Source organism: Oxyura jamaicensis, chromosome 4, assembly GCF_011077185.1.
Source record: "Oxyura jamaicensis isolate SHBP4307 breed ruddy duck chromosome 4, BPBGC_Ojam_1.0, whole genome shotgun sequence".
NCBI lineage: Eukaryota > Metazoa > Chordata > Aves > Anseriformes > Anatidae > Oxyura > Oxyura jamaicensis.
Genome location: NC_048896.1, coordinates 90,563,970 through 90,582,051, shown reverse-complemented (window position 1 = coordinate 90,582,051; position 18,082 = coordinate 90,563,970). Strand labels below are relative to the sequence as shown.

The following is an 18,082-nucleotide window of genomic DNA, read 5'->3' as shown; positions in this document are numbered from 1 at the left end:
AGATACATATATTCATCAGCAGTGCTTTAGCAGCTCAAAATTAGGTGCAAAATCGATTTGGAATGTGGCTATACTGAAGCCATTCATTAAGCACAGTAAACATACACTGTTTCTCAATCCCAGAAAACAAAATAATGTAATTATATCTTTAGAAAGTAGCAAACTAAAACCGGAAGACCAAATTCCTTCTAGGACAGAATTACAAGAGTGGGTCTCTGCACGGACAGCCATTGCATTCAGTGCAATGTACCCCTCACTCCTTCACACTGTCAAAATATATATACATAACTGAGCAAAAATCTCATGTTCTCCTTGCAGCCTGGTGAATGCCATGGTGGTGTATTGATGGGTCGCAAGGGAGATCGGCCATCCAGCTGCACGTTACATCTGCCTGGGATGAGCATCGAAATACCACTAGGCCACAGTTTCACGCACAGCTGTGTGCTAAAATACAGTGGTAAAACTGTCCATGCAAAGAAAAATCTCTGGGAAAGCTGGAGAGAGGCTGGGTAATGGGGAGTCCTGCTGAAACACCCGTTTGAAGCGGTGGCTCTACTTTCAGCCCCTGGGAAACATGACATTTCAAAACCAGCTGGAAAGCCACACCAATTTTGGAGTAGTGAGAAAGACAGACTCTTAAACTGTGAATTACTCTCTCCTTTGGAGATATCCCTGGCTGGTGCGGGGTGCAGGGATGAGCGGCTGTCCTCCGACCGGGAGAACAAACAGCACCATCTACTGCCCTCTAGACATGCATCCAAATCAAAACGTTATCAAATTTAGTCCCTGCTGAATCCTCCTCCTTGCAGCCTCTGCTCAGTGCAGAGCTGAACACAGTCCTCAAACAAGCTGTGAATTAGAAAGAAAAAGAGAAATAATAATAATAAAGAAGAAATAATAATAGAGTCCTAGGCTGGTTGTGCTTGCTCTCTCAACCTGTCCAGCTAATTGCTGGGCTGCAAGTATAATTCTGCTTTAACATTTATGTGATCCCAGCCCTGCAGGGTGAGGGTGGCCTTGCAGTATCAACAGTGCTGTCCCAATTAAACCCTTTTCGGGGGCAAAAGCATGGAATATTTGGGGAAAATGTGCTTTTCCTTCCATCTGGAGACACACACCAGCCAGCCAGGCTGATTAAACGGTGGGGATTTAAGCCCTGAAGAGGAAGGACCGGTGGTTTTGGGGTTGATTTAAGACAAAGAGAGGGTGGGCTGTGTTTGGGGATATTTTGGGTACGGGTGTAGGGAGGAGACCTCAGGACGAGGCCTGCAGTAGCCGTTCGGAGGTTGCGGGCCCTGAGGGGAGGCAGAGGCCGGGCCAGGCTGGGCCGGGCCCCGCAGGGGGCGAGGATGGAGCCGGGGTGGGCCAAAGGAGGAGCCCGCTGAGGTGTCCCGGCCCTCAGGGCTCGGTCAAGGCGGCCCTGCCGGCGGAGCCGTGCCCCTTAAGGGGCTGTGAGGGGACCAGGAGGCGGCCCCACAGCCCCAGCTCGGCCGTGGAGGTGAGTGGCCCCGAGGAGAGGGAGGAGGAGGGTTTGTAAGACGTTTGAACTGAAATAATTGGATGGTTTGGAGCACATTTACACTGCCGTGGTGGTGGAAGTGGCAGGAACACGGTTGTGCTGTTCCCTCTGTGAAATAAGAGAGTTTTGGTGTGATACCAGCATCGAAAAGTAATAGGAATCTGAAACCAAAGACAGAAATTAACAAGGAGCAAAATGTAATAAGAGACATGTCTTCCTACGTGTGTGAGGAGCAGGTAGGTTAGACTAAACTAAATATAGGTCCAAACTCTTTGATTCTGAGCTCTTGAAAGGTAGCCATACATCTAATTGCTCAGTGCAAAGAGGCCTTCCTCTTGTCTTCATAAACTAAGGTCATACTCTGGGATAGTAAGATGTCAAATGGATTACTTTTATACACCAGACCTGTGATGCAGGGCTCAGAAACTCAATCTTACTGTTGTGGCTGAGGAGGGATAGGAACTTTCCATGTCCTCTCCTTCCCAGATACAATCTGTCCTGTGAGATATTATCCTGCTAAAAAGCTAGCAAGTGGCTAAAAACAGGGTTGAACTTCCAGGAATGCCAAACCATTCATAATGGTTATGAAATATTCATATGTTGAAAGGCTTTGGTTCATGTTTTTGTAGTCATTGACTGGTCTGTTTTATGGGTTTTTGTTTGGTTGGTATTTTGGGGTTGGTTTTGTATTTTTTTTTTTTAAAAAAAAAAAAGCTAGCCATAAACTTAGCAATGCATAAACATGGTCTTTTGTTTAATATGTAAAACATCTACTAGCAGCGGATTTCCCCATTGTCAGTTAAATTTAGTAGTACTCTGTTAAACAGAAATAACTCCAGAGGAATTAATCACTCTTAGCTGTTTGGCTGTTTAGAGAAACTGACGACTATTTTAAGCAGTCACCTTTCTGGGGGAGAAAAAAGCAACAAAATTACATTCACTCCTCAAAGTGTACTTGGGGCAAGTTATGAATACACTCTTGTTATGTTTAGGTTTGAATTCCATTTTCAAGGGATTTTAAGGGTCCTGAGGGTAGCGTTTCTTAACTCCTCACTGGCCAGAGGTAGCTCACTCCCTGATTTTTAGTGCACAAAAGGCACAAGTCTTGTGGTTAACCAGACACAGCAAGGATTGCTGGTTATATGGTCAGTTCATGTCTGGGCTAAGCAGAGCAATGTAAGTGGATATTACTGACGATTTCTGGTTTTAAAGCTTGGTAAGGGAGGGAGGGTAGGCATCCTTTTCTTAGATACAAAATTAGCAGTAAGTTTTGGCCTTGGAAAGTATCTGAGGCAACAGTTCTTGCTGATTTCTTCACATACATACATTTTTTAATATGTAGTTTTGGTTTATTGGTTTGTTTTATCTTAAGGGGTTTCTTTTGGCTCAGTAGCAACAAGATAATAACATTCGGTACCTGCAAGAGTGTAGTTAATCTGTAGTTTACAAACACATTTCCTTTTTCAAGACTTAACATGTAGCGTGTGCTTGTGTTCTCAATTACTAATTTTCCCATCTCCCTCCCTTTTTATTTTGCACATCTCCATCTTCCACCTACTGGAGGAGAAATAAAAGGAACTGGGTACCAATTCACATCTCGTGTTTCTCACCCAGCGTTCCACAATTCCTCTTAAATAACACTGAGACTAGGCTGAGAAATAACATTGCATGAGCTGCTACCTGTTATACAATCTCATGGGAGCATTTATCTGTCAGATGAGAACCTGGCTGAAGGGTAAGTAACTTGTCTTAACCCACCACAGAACATTTACGAAGTGGGGAGTCAGGGCTGTATTTTTTATGTGTCCTTAAGACGGAAGGAGAGGGTAGGGAAACAGTTCTGTTACTGTAAGGAAATAGGTTGGCAAGGAAACTAGCAACTTAACCTGCAGTATTTAAGAAGTCTAATGCATTAGGTCTGCTGTTAAAAGGAACCAGCCTCCCCCCGTAGACTTCAACGAGCTTTCTGTTGCACCCTGTTAACGTTTTGACTGTCTCTCAAAAAGTGCAGCTGGATTTAAATATGTCCCTAGAGACTTAAAAATAAAATAAATCAAAGATATGCTTTCTGAAATCCCGAGCAACTTACTGTAGTAAAAGTCAGTTGATACTTAACACTAAAAAGTTACCTTTCTTTAAAAATAAAGGCAGAACAGCTGATTTCAACGTGTTTCAGCCGTGAGATGCTGATCTGCCTCCCCTGGGTGTGACAGGAGGCGGGGAGCAGAGGTCAGAGACAGGGTAGTGGAAGTGGGCCAAGAAGGAGAAAAATGAAGAAAAGCAAGGAGCTGTGTTGCGAGAAGTGGATGCCTCCACTTTATTAGTAGCGATTGATAGATTGTATTTCCATCTTAATGCTTTAAAACGTTTTCTGTTCCCTTCAGAACACTGCCTAAGAGAGCTGACAAAGCATCTTGTTACCATTTACACTGGGCAAAAGGGTGAGTGTTGTGTTTCCCATCAGTTGTAAGCTCCTTGTGTTGTGTGTCAGGGCAGATCGTGGATCCGTCTGGCCATAAAAGGCTTTTAGCACTGTTTTGATTTAGTTTCAGAAAGTTTGGGCAATGCTAACTTTTACCCCTGGTTTGGTGGTGGTGTTGTATGCTCCAAAGGCCTGTGCTTGTGTGCAGGCTTAGGCATGTGTCTGAGTCAAATCTGTGATAGCATGTAGATATGAAATATAGAAATCTGCAATAACACATTTGAAGATGTGTGTACATGTTTGGAGGTTGTCTTGTTGTGGTGTTCTGTGGAAATAAAAAGCCAGTCTTGCAGTTTGGGTGATGAATCTAGTTTATGAAATGTGCTGGAAGTTCAGTTTTACAGCTCTCATTTTCAAACAGCAGAATCTAGTCTGGTATTTCTTTGTTTTACAATCACCTGAGCTTTGAAAGGGATCAAAAAATCATACAGAAGAATACTCAGGGACTAAACTCCCTTGAGAAAACTAACATTTAGTACTACAGTATTGCTTCCTTGGAGAAATGCCTTTACCTAGCTGCAGAAATAGAAATCAGTTTGGTTCAGCCTCCCCTTCTCATCCAGGAATCCAGTTCTGTAATGCCACGCCTGAGTGTATTTGATAAGGGTTTTAAAGTCTGTTATCTTTGCCTGCCCTTTCCGAGGTGGTGTCTGTGGATATCTGTTCCGGGTAATTTCTAAGATTGCTTTCTGATTCCCACCGTACAGTGGCCGCGTCTGCCTGCTGTACCGTGACCAAAAGTGGCTGGATGTCAGTGATGCTGTCTGCCTGCAGTTTTGGACAGCTGCTGCTCCCAGTAGTCAAGCTTCTTTTCACCTTCCCTCCTGTTACTTAGGAGGAGTACGATCACCTAATGACAGGCAGCAGAGTTTGCACATCGCATGAAGTTGCTGCTGGTCAGCTGTGATGCGGTAACGGGCTGCGTGCAGGCTGCTGCTGTTCCTGCTTGTGCAGCAAACCAAGGTAGTGCAGTGTGTGGGATTTAAACGAGCCTAGTTTACTTTGCAGCTGGGACAGTTCTAGCACTAGCAGTCAGTTACTGTGCTGAGGCTGACGGGTGGCAGCTTGGTAAGATGCGCTCAGCTTGTGCCAGCGCAGAGCGTGCTTTGGAGACTGCCCTGTGAAAGGCCTTGTAAAACAAGAAAACAACGCCAGTCAGTATTGTCTCTTGGGGACTTGCTGCTGTTGAACTTGATTCGTGTATATCTATTTATTTCTCATAAAGATGCCACGTTTGCTGTTGGCATTTGAGGGCAGAACTTGGCTATGTCATTTTCCAGGTTGAATACCTTGAAATTGAAAGTTGGTGCCTTTGCCTTTAGGGACTTGTCTAGCTTGTACTTTTTCCTTACTACATTATTCTTCCGTTTTCTCTTCCCTCAAGAACTGGGAAAGAAAATTTAATGCTAGACTGAGGCTGAGTGCGTTTCCTTTTTAATCAAGTGGTAGAAAATCTTAGGTTGAACAGGATATCTTTTAAATTGCCTGGCTTCTGATATTTTAATTAGTATTAGTATTACCAACTTTACATTGCCCAGAGGGATGACATTATTTCCCCTGCCTTTCCTACATGGCACACCACAAAAACTCCTCTAAAATTTACCTAGCAAGAGTAAGAAAACAGCAAAGGTTTAATGTTGGAAAAAGACAAACATCCTGGAACTTCTTACAAGTAGTAAAAATAGACAGGTACAATCATGTTAAAAATATCACCAAGCCCTCTCACATCAGTGTTTTAATACAGTTCTTCAGCGGCACAGCAATTCAACAAGATTTAAACTTATATATATATGTGTGTGTGTATATATATGTATGTGTGTATATATATATGCTGGATGTGCCTCTAAGGTGGTAAATGGCACTTGAGAAGCAGTAAGCAAGTATCTGGCCTTCAGTTCAGACAGTGACTCAGTCTGATTCCTTATTACTAGGCAGCTTCTTTGGTGCCAGACTTCCAAAAGCCACCTCTATTTATTTATTTGAATCGATACTGAGCACCTGCTCTCCCATTGCCTTCTCAGTACCAGTATTTCAGTATTTGAGTACTAAGACAGTCATGCTGAGCATGTTTTAGGAATGCATTCCTCATTGCTTACTGATTTAGGGTGGGTTTATGCTCTGCATTTAAAAAACAGCGTGAAGTAGGTCTCTGGAGATCTCTGAATGCCAATTAACAGTCTCCTTTCTGTAGATAACTAGATTTGATGTTCACTTTCTTGATCTCATCTTTTGGTCTCAAATGAACTCTTTGCACTGCGGTCAGGCAGCACGGTTTCAGACCGTCATCCACAAGTATCAATACCTGTATGCGTTTTTAAATCCACACTACTAACAGAGCGATTTGGGTGCATGGGGAGGTAGCAGTGGGATAAGAAGCAGCCTTCGCATTCATTCGTGGTGGTGTTTAGGTCAGAGCTGCATGATGCTGCAAATCCAGCGTTCGTATACTTGCTTTATGGATTATTGAAGAAGGTAGCTTTCTTGTTCTCCTCGGGGATCAAGAGCACGTAGCACAGCAGGGAGCCCAGGAAGGGAATGGTTTGGGCATTTTGTGGAGGTTCTCCATACCTAAGGTAACCTTCAGGGTGCCTGGAAAAGAATCTAGACCTGAAACAGGCTGGGATTCCTGCTGTGGTGGTAAAATTACTAACATTTAAGATTTGAGAGGTCTGGCTAAGAAGGTTATCCTAACTAAAAGAACATTCCTTTCGACTTAAAGCTGGCAGGCTGTGATTTTTTCCAGCTCCCACTTCTGAGTGAAGATAACACTGGGTGCACCACTCCTCCAGGCTCTACCAGGAGCCATCTCTCTATCCTCAGCTGTGGCAGCTAACAAGCTTCTGAAGGAGTCCATCCCCAAGGATGGATACCTGGCTTTGTTAACATTAGAATTATTTTTTTTTTCTTTCCTCACTTTTTTCTTTGCTCTGAGATGGATATAAGTCAGGTCCCTGCCATCAGGTGGGAGGAAACCCCTTCTGAATGTTTTCTTGCTCTGGTTGTAGTTAATAAAGCTGCTGTCTGTCCCGTATTAAATTGTACTCGTGTTATTGTGTGCTTGGTGTCCCTACATTCTATGACAATATGCACTAAAAATGGGGTCTCATCCTTCCTAGACACCTGCAAAGCAAGAACTGCACTCTGGTTTCCAGCCCTGTGGAATGCTCCACGCTTTGCAGGAGCACTGTGAGGGTTTGGGGTGATCTTTGTGCTCACGTTGCTGGTAGCTGGCACGTATGTGAGGTTATTTGGTTGTGTAAACGTCCCTTGCAAAGCTCTTCTTGTTTTTCAGTGGGGTCAGATTTAGCCTTTGATTGCCAGAAATTCCCGTACCTGAAACTTCATGTTGTGCATCCTTTTAGTTACACCAGCTGCTGTTAATGTTTGCTGTTGTTGTAGCATGTCTTTTCTGAGATGCCAGTGAACTTCACAAAGCTCAAAGTCTCACGGCATGTCTGTGGCAGGAGTGCGTACCAGAGATCTCGTAACGGAGCTGAGAAAACTGGGGCAAGGACAGGCCGTAAGACCTACAAAGAATGACATGAACCAATATTGCCATTAAAATGAAAATAAGAGGGGAAAAAAAATACCCTAGAAGTTACATTATTACTGCAGGTTGTCTTCATCATGTGGCAGGACAGTCTATATCTTGTATTTTTAAAAATGTCATGTATTTCTAAAACATTTTTCCATATCCTTTATTAAGGAGCAGTCCCTTTGTGACAAACAGCAGTTGGTCTGCTTTGCAGTAGAACCCTCTTTTTTAATAGCCAAAAGCTTGTTCAATTACTCTGAATTTGGGATACCAGTATCTTTATTTAAACGTTTTGGAGGTAGCGAAATGATGAGGTCAAACAGCAGTCCTGTAAGGCTGCTGCTTTTGATTAAATCTCTGAAAAGTTTGTGACAGCATGGTTGCGAACAGTAAGGTAAGCTGGTTTTTAAGTTTCTCTTCATTGCCAGGAAAGACATCTTGTGAATGTGGAGGCTGAAGACCTCGAGTTTGTGAGAAAAATCTCAATTTTCTTCAGACAGGATCTTCTGTGAAGCTGTTTTATTTGTGATCGCAACAGCGGGCATCCTGCCAATTAGGAGCACGTTGTAGTAAACAACTCATAACCTTTTATTCCCTATTACCTGACACCCGATCACTTCCCCTGTTTCCTCATTGGCTGAGTACTACAGGTTCACAAGATGCTCGACGCTCCTCTGTACCAGATATGTACAATTTTTCTTTTTTTCAACCTTTTCATTTCTCCCTTTTCCCTATTTTTTCCCTTTCTTATGTTTTGAGAGCATGTGATCTTTGTTTTACTCTCACACTGCTCATCCTGTTTTTTTCTCAAGTTTCTGCCTTATTTTGGAACAGTGAGGCCTTCTCCTGTCCACTTATCTACTTAGCATTTCTCCTTGTTGTGAGTCCACAGCTGCCTTGGAATACAGAAAATTAGTTCTCTACTGCAAAAACACAGCTTAGTTTCTCACGAGTCCAACTTACTATTCACAGAACCAGTTGCTCGCAGGCAGTGGTAGTGTAAATCTCCCCATGCTCTGTCACTTTCGTGTGTCACAAATGGTCGTGAGGCACCGTGACTGCAGGGGACTGCAGTTGCCCAGGTCAGGCTGAAGACCATTTGCATCTTGCAGCCTGGTTGGGATTTCAGTGGGAGTCGCGCTGATTTATTCCTGAATTTGCCTCCGTGCCGTTCATTATAAGACTGCAAAGAAATAAGTGATGCAGGGCGAATATATTTACCCAAAAGTCAGCTAACTCTACAGAAAATAATAAGAAAAAAGGGTATGTTCATACGGTTTTCATGTGGTTTGAGTCTGAAATTACCAGGTTGTGGTATTTAAAGGTGGATCAGAGGTGCCAGGTAGCTGTGCTTGTGGCTGGCATTGCGAGCAGCTGCTGTCTCCTCCCGATGGATCAGGATGCTCTGTGAACAGATCATCCCACAGCTCAGCATCACTAGCTAGCCATAGGACACGCTGCACAGCACCCAGTTCTGCTTTTTCATGTTCCCTTGGACACCCTGCACAGCATCCAGTTCTGCTTTTTCATGTTCCCTTGGACAAGTGGCCAAAAGAACAATCTTGAAAAATAACAGTGAAGTCTGAATGTCTTTATGGGTTCCTAGATGCTTTCTGGCTCTGAGCCTTGAGACTACAGGGAGCATTGCTTTCCTATCCCACAGTCTCTCCAGGCTTTGTGCAAGGCACAGAAAGCAAACTGCTCCACAGGTGGTTTCTAGGATGGAAGACAGTATCATCCGCTGGATAAACTTGGAGAGGTCTAATAATAATCTTGGCAGCCCTGCAGCCCCCAAGGTGAGTGCAGCAGGAGTGCAGGAGGTGCTCCAGGCAGGGAGCTGCAGTTCCCCTGCAGCTATGGAGAGGCCCCTGGTGGAGCAGGCTGTCCCCCTGCAGCCCATGGGTCCCACACGGAGCAGATCTCCACGCTGCAGCCTGTGGAGGAGCCCCCGTTGGAGCAGGTGGATGTGGCCTGGAGGAGGCTGCAGCCCATGGAGAGCCCCCGCAGGAGCAGGCCCGGGCCAGAGCTGCAGCCCGTGGAGAGGAGCCCACGCAGGAGCAGGGGTCTGGGGGGAGCTGCCGCCCGTGGGGGACCCGTGCTGGAGCAGTTTGCTCCTGGGGGAGGGACCCCGTGGTATGGAGCCGTGTGGGAGCAGTTCTTGAAGAGCTGCACCCCATGGGAAGGAGCCAAGGCCACCCCACCACAGTCCCATAACCTCAGTTTCATTTAAAGAGCATGGTCTACTTAAACTGTGTAGCTGCATGGTTTCCTTTACATTTGCTTCAAAGTGGTTTAGTTTTGGCTTATCTGTAAGTGCAGGGCATGCCAACAAGTGAAATTCCAGCTTCATTATATTTAAAGTACAGCCCGCTGGGGATGAGAAATAAGCAGGTAGCCTTAGAGGCTGGCAGCACAGAAAAAAGATTTGGCAGTTTAGCAGCAGGGGTAAGCTCACTCCCTGAGAGCACAGCCTGCCCCTGCCAGTTAGTGTTGGAAGCAATATGAGGTAAACTGGTGCCCCTAATGAATTAAAACCTCATCGAGAGGAGAAAGGATGGGGTGGTGCTGTAGCTGTATCTTCACGAGGGTTTTGCCTACACAGCTATACTCGTTTGAAGTGTTTTAATGCTCTTGATTGGCATGATCCCTGCTTTTAAGTGCTGATGAGGGTGTCCCCCAGATCAAGTGTGCCTTCACATAAAATTATTCAGGATTAGCTTTAAGTCTGGGCCAATCTTAATAGGAATTGAAGTGTGTACATGCCACGAGTTAAGGGGGAACAGGGCAAGAAAATCAAAACAAACCATTGGAGCGGTTTTTCTCCATATAACTTAAAAAAAAAAAAAAAGGTCTCTCTGACAACCTTTGGAAGCTCCTGATACCTCCTGGCCTTTCTCATGTACTGAGCTGCTCCCGGACCTCCTTTACATCTCTTCTTTAAACAATATTCCCGAATTTAACTAACTGTGTGACCTAGTCCAGCTAAAAACCTTTTCTCAGGCCATTAGTCTAGTTATTTCTGGCAGTATGCCCTATTTGAACTGAAAACCCAACGAAGAGGCTCTATCTTCCTCCTTTTTAAAGTCCAGGTACACTTAGAGTAATACTGGAGTCCATGAGAGCAATCCCTCAGTAAGCAGAAAGGTTTGGGTGGCTTTGCAGCGCTGCTTTGAAGCTGCAACAAGGCATGATGTGATTGAGTGGATGAAAATTGGCTTCCTCATCTCCTGCTGCGCGTGAATATTCAAGTGGTCGATATTTTGAGTAAGCAAAGACATACAAATATATCTTGTCCTGTCTGCTGACTGTTGTTTGTTTTTGTCTTTTGCTCTGTGTGTTTAGAAGACGTTTTAGATGAGGCAACAAGGAAGGACCTGTTCACCGACACCTTCTGTAAGGTTTGCAGGGCAGTGCTGCAGTCTGAGTCCCAAAGGATGTCCCACTCTGAGGTAGGCTGGAAGGGAGGGCTGCTCCTAGCAAGCACTGGGCTTTGGGTTTCTTTGAGGTTTCTGTATGGTGTTATAAAAGGCTACTTAGGGCTTTTCATAGTCTTTCTTAAAGCTTATGCTAGGCTTAACCATTAACCAGCTTTAAACCTTTAACCAGCTTTAAACCTTTTAACCAGCTTTTAAACCTTTAACCAGCTTCTCGGCTCTGGTGAGGCCGTACCTCGAGTACTGTGTTCAGTTTTGGGCCCCTCGCTACAAGAAGGACATCGAGGTGCTTGAGCGGGTCCAAAGAAGGGCGACGAAGCTGGTGAAGGGCCTGGAGAACAAGTCCTACGAGGAGCGGCTGAGGGAGCTGGGCTTGTTCAGCCTGGAGAAGAGGAGGCTCAGGGGCGACCTTATCGCTCTCTACAGATACCTTAAAGGAGGCTGTAGAGAGGTGGGGGTTGGCCTGTTCTCCCACGTGCCTGGTGACAGGATGAGGGGGAATGGGCTAAAGTTGCACCAGGGGAGTTTTAGGTCAGATATTAGGAAGAGCTTCTTTACTGAAAGGGTTGTGAGGCATTGGAACAGGCTGCCCAGGGAGGTGGTGGAGTCACCATCCCTGGAAGTCTTCAAAAGACGTTTAGATGTAGAGCTTAGGGATATGGTTTAGTGGGGACTGTTAGTGTTAGGTTAGAGGTTGGACTCGATGATCTTGAGGTCTCTTCCAACCTAGAAATTCTGTGATTCTGTGATTCTGTGAAATGTTGTGATATTGAAGGGCAGTCACCTGCGTATTGCAGGGCAATTATAGAAGGAATTGAGCAGGTTCCGGCGATGCTGTGTATGGGATTGAAGCAGATCTACACCGCACGAGCCCAGAGCATACGGACAGCATGGGGCAACGCTAACTATAGAGGGGAGAGGTCACGCACCTTAACACTTCACCCAGAGACACACAGGCCCTGCTCTGTTTGCAGGTGTCTGCATGAGGCAGGTTGTATGAATCATGCTGAAGGAGTTTCTTGGAACAAGTGTGTACCTTGGGATATTGCTGTCAACACAGGAAATGGAGCTGTATTTTGAAACTTGATATTGACGGTTTGCAGGCGCAGACATTTCTATCTCTTTGCCGGAGTTAGTTCACAATGTCAGTTGCTCTCAGGTGTGTCTTGTTATTCACGTTATTAATTAAGATGCAGGTCTTGCAAGGTGTAGTATTTCCTTACTTTATGTTAAGCAGCACTTGTAGCGTCAGAATTTCAGAGTCCAGACTCAGTCTGAGTTTCTCTTTCTTGGATCCAAATCCAGTTGAGGACAAAAGATGCAATTGCAGAGTTATCTGACTTCACCATTGCAAAATTAATCGAGATGGAAATAACTGACTCTTTCTCCTCAGTTCTGTTTGTGTTGTCTAGCCAGGTGTGATAGGACCTCTTTGTCTTTGGTAATATTGATGGAATATCCTGTGTAGCTCCTCAGATTTTAACAGCCACTTGGAAAGCATTGGATTAGAAAAGACAAGCCACTTGTTTGACTTTGTGTGTTACCAGTGTGTAGCGTGGCATTTGGTGAGTATGTTATAAGTGCAGGAGTCCAAAGGTTATGCATTGAGAAAGCATCTAAGAATTAAAAAATAATCACAGATGAGGGAAGTATACATAATATGGGATTTGAGATTACTGGACTAATGAATCCACAGTAGAAATCTCCATAGACTTGCTCAAAGCTGGAGACTGTCACCTTCTCCAGGGAAACCTGTTTCTCTCCACCAACTGTACGGGGAGACCAGGCTTCTTTAAGAAGGTAAATTAGGTCATGCTGCCTGTCAGTCCTCTGTGCCGCCACTCAGGGTGGCCTTGATGTCAAACCCACCAGGTGTAGCGTTAAAGGAGCACAGCAGATCTGCTCTGTGGCATGGACACGTTGCCTTCCATACCTGTTTCAGTGTCCGTGTTTGTAGGAGGGTGTGTAAGGATTTTTGGTTCCCCAGTGAGTTGAGAGGAGGTGACTCTGAGGGCTGCCTGAGAGCAAAATGTTAGGAGTAGCGCTAAATGCTGTATTACTGATTAAAGAACGGTCGTGTTACATGAGCTGGCTTCTGTCTGGTCGTGGCCCTGCTTTATACAAATGCAGTTTGGCAAGTGTTGAAGGCAATTTTGGATGAATGAAATCCCAGTCGCTGGATATACCACTGCTTGGCCCCTTGTTAATGAAACAAGAATAATTCCAATCTCTTCTCAGAGCAAAAAGCATGCTCAGAAAATTTGTCTTTACACCCAAACGCATGCTGAGAAGGATGAGAGGCAGGAGCATGGCAAAAAGAAGAAAACAAACTATATTAATTTTCAGGTGACTATTCCTCTTTGTGGCTAACTAAACTGTTCTCTTGTCCTTCAGTAAGTGCTTATGACTGAGCTTGCCCTTGCCTGTTTTCAGGTGGATGGGAGTGGTGAAGCAGATAAAAACAAACACTGCAGTCTCTGTAAAATGACTCTTTCCTCCCCAATTACTGCATTGTCTCACTACTTGGGAAAGATCCACGCTAAAAAGCTGAAGCAAGTATCAAGAGACAAAGTCCTGATGGCAGCACAGAGCATGCAGCCTGTTTCTGGTAAGAACTAAATAATTTGCATTGCATGTGCTTTCCTGTTACTCTCTGAAACAAATATAGAGGTGTGTTCCTACTCCTGCATGTCTCTACGCCTTCTGTTCTGCCGAAGTCATGGAGCTGTGGAGTGATAGCTCCTTAGGTCGATAAACAAAGATACAAAATACGCTGTGAAACTCTGAAGCTGGGGAACCTTTCTTTCAAACTCTTTATCTTTCTAACTAAAGGCAAGTATTTCTGATTTTTTTTATTGATGAAAGATGCTTACAGTTGCTCAAAGTATTCACTGCAGTCCAAGCAAGATGTTACTCTGATAAATTAATAATTTAAAAAAAAAAAAAAGTTAATCCTCAAACAACACTGAAGTGGTGTTAGTTCTGTACAAGTTGCTGAACTCACCCTCTGCAGGGTAAGTCTCTTCTTGGACTGTTTAAGGACTTTAGAGTGAGCAGCCATCAAACAGTTGATTAATACTGGTATCGAACGGTGGGGTTTCTGAATATTCCATGTGCTCCTTATCACACCGTGCTCTTGTATCTTTGTAAGGACTAAGGTACTTTCCAGGCTCTGGCAAGCAGTTCAGCCCCCAGCAGGCTGTTCGCCCTTCCAGCTCCATCGTTCTGCAGTTATGTATTTTGCTCGATGCAATTGGTTTAGCCCTTCCCTTGCTGTGCCATCAGCAGGTTTATCCTCTGCTTCCATCTCTCCAGCTTTACAGAAGCCATCAGCTGAGAAGCCCTTGCTGCCTTCAAAAGCTGAGGAGTTTGCATCAACCTCCAGCACAAGTTTGGAGTTAAATGATACGAAGTACTGCCGGCTCTGCTCTGTTCCCTTCGACGATCTGTTTTCGGCCCAGCAGCATTATGTTGGTAAGAAACACAGAAGAAACGTAGCACGGAAAAAGATAATGGAGGAGCTGGGAGATGAAGCTCTCCTTGCAGAATCCAGAATAAATGGTAAGCAGAACGTGAGCAGGTGGGGACAGCTTGAGTAGTTAGCTCTGATTTGTGCAAGGGGCTGCTCTGATTCATGCAAGGAAATGGTAGTTCTCTCCTTTGCTGCAGAACAAATTAATTTCTTTATGTTTAGTCCATCAATTGCTGGAGTTCTTTGTCTCTGACAACTTTAATGCTTATAATGTCTTCCATTATTCTTTTGTTCACCAAACTGATTGCTGTAATTCCTTCAGTCTTCCCACATAAGGAAGCTTGTTTCCTAAATGGTCATTATTCTCCATCAGGACAGTCTCCAGCTCTAGCACTGTCCAAGGCCCTAGTGTCGTACCAGTGCAAATTCCATTTATTTTAGTGGGTCTTCTGTAACAGAACTGTTGATCCTTCCTTTTGTAAAGAATTCAAAATCCTACTTGATACTCAGAAGTTGTTTCAAGTCGTTGTTGTCGTTCAATGAGTTATACTATAATTTAAAGAAAATGGTGCGTTTTGATGCAAAGCATCGGAATTAACGCTGTGTTTTGCTCTTGGGTTTACATGGGGAAAACAATTACTTGGTGTTCTTGTAATTTTATTATTTTTATATACTTATGTCTATGAGTAACACAGCTTGAAAGAGAAGAGAATGTAAGAGTGTAAAATTGAGATGTTGCAGCATAGACTTTGTATATGTCTGTAGGAGCTGGTTATGGGAACATCGTGTTAGGACTCTTGCACGGGGAGGGATTGTGATGAGTTTTGACTTTCACTTGCAGTCTTTCTAACCTACAGACACCTTATTCTCTGTGGTTTGGCGTGGTCCTTACACGTGTCGTGTTTGTAATATCATGCTTTCATCTATTGAAACATACCAGTCCCACGTGCAAGGGAAAAAACACCAGATTAGGTAAGTCAGTGAGTCTTTTTTGCTACTCTTCCTCTGTAGCTTCTACTTTCAAGTTTCTACTAAAGACTTTGCTTTCTTCAGTAGCCCAGCTGGCTGCTGTTAAGGGACTTTGACCAGTTATTGTGGTTTTTTGGTTTTGTTGTTCTTGTGGACTTTTTGGTTTTTGGTTATTGTTTCTGTTTTAATTTGGTTTTGTTTTAGTTTATTGTCTTTAAGGGTCACTGTCTGTTTTAAGTATCATATTTATGACTGATGTTCACTCTTATGGTTCCTACAGCTGCATCTTCAGTGGCAGCCCACAAAAAAGGTCCTGAACCTTGTGGTTTTCCCACTTATTTTACTATCCCCAGTTATTTGCTTATTTGGGGACAGAAGCACTTATTTTGGCACAGCACCCTCAGTGCTTAGTCAGCCTAGAAGGAAATGGTTTTACAATTCCTGTTGACTGAGCAAATAGAGCTTAATCCTGAAAAGTGCCAGGTCTCCACTGACTGTGGTGGTGCCTTAAAGGTTCATCAGCATGCATCTTAGGTTTGGCATAAGATGATTTGTGGGATATATGATAGTTCTTACTTTCCCTTTAACCTGAAAAAGGCACCGTAGCCTGTGTTAATTGCAGAATGGATATTGTGGTGATTTAAGAAGTACCTTTTTTGAGATTGCTGTGCAAGTAGGCCAAATATCAAAACTGCCTTCATGTTAGACATACTGAAAAGACATTTTAAGTGAAGGTGCAATAATAATATAACCACAATAGTGGTTATATCTGTTCCCTGTAATTTCAGCTCATTTGGAAATATGATCGTGTAGGTTTTATATAGGTACAGAGAGCTACACACTTGAAATACGTTTTTGTTCTTTTTGTAACTCTGGAAATATAAATAGCTTTATCGGGTATGTCTTTATGCCCTCCTGTCTTTTTTTTTTTAAATCAACAAATCCTAAGCAAATTGATCGGTATTAATAACTATGATTTTTCTATCCAATTTATGCAGAGCAACAAAGGTTGTCAGTCTCGTGGAGAAGTCAAAGAAAACTTACGACTCCTTTCCAGATGAATTAACAGATTGCATTCAAGTTCCAAAAGCTACAGGTCTAGAGCAGAGAACATATTTGAGAAGAGCAGAAGAGGAAGAGTTTCAAAATAAAGATGCCGAAGGAGGAAGTGACCTCAGTGGGGTTGTATCTTCAACCTTTAAGCGTGAAGAAGGCTGTCACTCCAACATTTTCTCAGAAACCCAGTCACCTACAATTACTGTGGAAAAGAGATCGCCCAGTTGGCCATCAGCTTGTGAGCATGCGCTGGAAAAGACACGTAATTTTAACTGTAATGTGGGATACTGTACGGAAGAGCAAGCATCTGAGGTGGCCACCAACAGAGATAAAAGCTTTAGACTATCAGTTGCAGAGTCTAAAGACTATTGCAAACTTGAGGTTGATGAAACTTTTACCAGCTGCTACAGAGAACAGAAACTACAGATAAAACATAGTGAGGAGGAAAAATGCATTAGTGAAGAGCTGAAGTGTAAGAAAGAAGCCACAACACCAAAAAGGAAGGAGAATAGTGAAGATGCAGATTTTGGAAAAGAAAATGAGAGGCAGAAGCGTATGAAATTTGACATAGACTTAGTAAATGAGAAGAAATCAAAGCTTTATAAAAGCAAAAGACTTACAGAAAACCCTGCTGAGAAGGAGAGCAGGAAACACAGAAAGGATAAACAGAAGCCACAGCCAGATGGCAAAACAGAAGAAGAGCTACTTTGGGATGAATTTGTCTTTGGACACTGATAAAGGTTTCGTTTAGGTTTTAAGAAGCTGATTCTGGTTATAGTTTCTCTAATGCACTTTGTGCTGTACTGTGGCTGTTTTGCTGTTGTTGTCTGCTTAAAAACAAAGGTTTTGTTCCAATCTGGAAGCGAGGAAAAGCCAGAATTATAACAGGCTTTTGGGTAGTAGGTATGAATCAGTTGTTCATTGTTACCTGTACACCAGCCATTGCAGTGATGTGAGCTGGAAAGTCTATAATCTCTTCTGGAATATTCCTCAGATAAGGGTCAGTAGCTTACAGAATATTCTTGGAAATTCACCAGAATGTATAGCTTTTTTGTCCTAATACTAATAGAGATTTCCTTTATTTTTCCAGGACAGTACATGAGGTCAGCAGATAAGTAAGGGCATTACAGTGTTGCCAGTTACATCTGTAACATTTCACTGACAACTCTTAAAGAAAGGCTTTTGAATCCAGATCTTACTTGCTACTGTAATTTTTTTCCACACCTTTCTGAGAGTGAAAAAAGTTTATTAAACATGCAACTGGTTGTCAGATTTACATCTAACATATTTTTCTCGTTGTAATCCTGATTCTTAGTTTAATTTAGAAAACCCAGAAAAGGTGCAATATGCAAAAATAATAGCTAACGTCAGGCTCTTTTCTGTCATCAGACCTTCGTTCATAATACGGATTTGCCTTATTGTGGCATGTGAACTGATGTCCTACATCTGTCCTATGTATTTAAAAGCAGTGTCACAAGGCACCATTTAGTTTCTCTCAGTGCCTTCAGGTTGCAAGAAAGCTTTTTCTTAGCCTTGATGTGGGATCTGAAAGCCCCACGTTGTCAAGTTGCACCACTGGGTAGTCTGTTTGTAGGGGCACCTGTGCTGAGCTGCT

The 18,082-nt window shown here is 43.5% G+C and overlaps 1 protein-coding gene across 4 annotated transcripts; it reads left to right on the top strand.

Annotated features, from left to right (window-relative positions):
* The first annotated feature begins 1,283 nt into the window (after positions 1-1,283).
* On the top strand, positions 1,284-17,856 carry KRCC1 (lysine rich coiled-coil 1). Of its 4 annotated transcripts, none has more exons than XM_035326287.1 (7): positions 1,284-1,498; positions 10,879-10,985; positions 13,209-13,316; positions 13,404-13,578; positions 14,286-14,531; positions 15,300-15,414; positions 16,410-17,855. In XM_035326287.1, the coding sequence occupies exons 2-7, from the start codon at positions 10,971-10,973 to the stop codon at positions 17,200-17,202; spliced, it is 1,452 nt and encodes a 483-aa protein (XP_035182178.1). In that variant the 5' UTR covers positions 1,284-1,498; positions 10,879-10,970; the 3' UTR covers positions 17,203-17,855. The 4 variants fall into 4 exon arrangements, with proteins under 4 accessions (XP_035182178.1, XP_035182179.1, XP_035182177.1 ...); XM_035326288.1 differs by lacking the exon at positions 1,284-1,498 and adding an exon at positions 2,049-2,182; XM_035326285.1 differs by lacking the exon at positions 1,284-1,498 and adding an exon at positions 2,209-3,254 and having other exon boundaries at positions 16,410-17,856.
* Positions 17,857-18,082: the final 226 nt, after the last annotated feature.

Excerpts from the sequence above, each read along its gene's own strand:
- KRCC1 (XM_035326285.1), top strand. The coding sequence starts at position 3,188 with ATGAGCTGCTACCTGTTATACAATCTCATGGGAGCATTTATCTGTCAG. Across the intron at positions 3,255-10,878 it reads GATGAGAACCTGGCTGAAGG|AAGACGTTTTAGATGAGGCA; the intron begins GTAAGTAACTTG and ends CTGTGTGTTTAG. Across the intron at positions 14,532-15,299 it reads TGCAGAATCCAGAATAAATG|ACACCTTATTCTCTGTGGTT; the intron begins GTAAGCAGAACG and ends TCTAACCTACAG.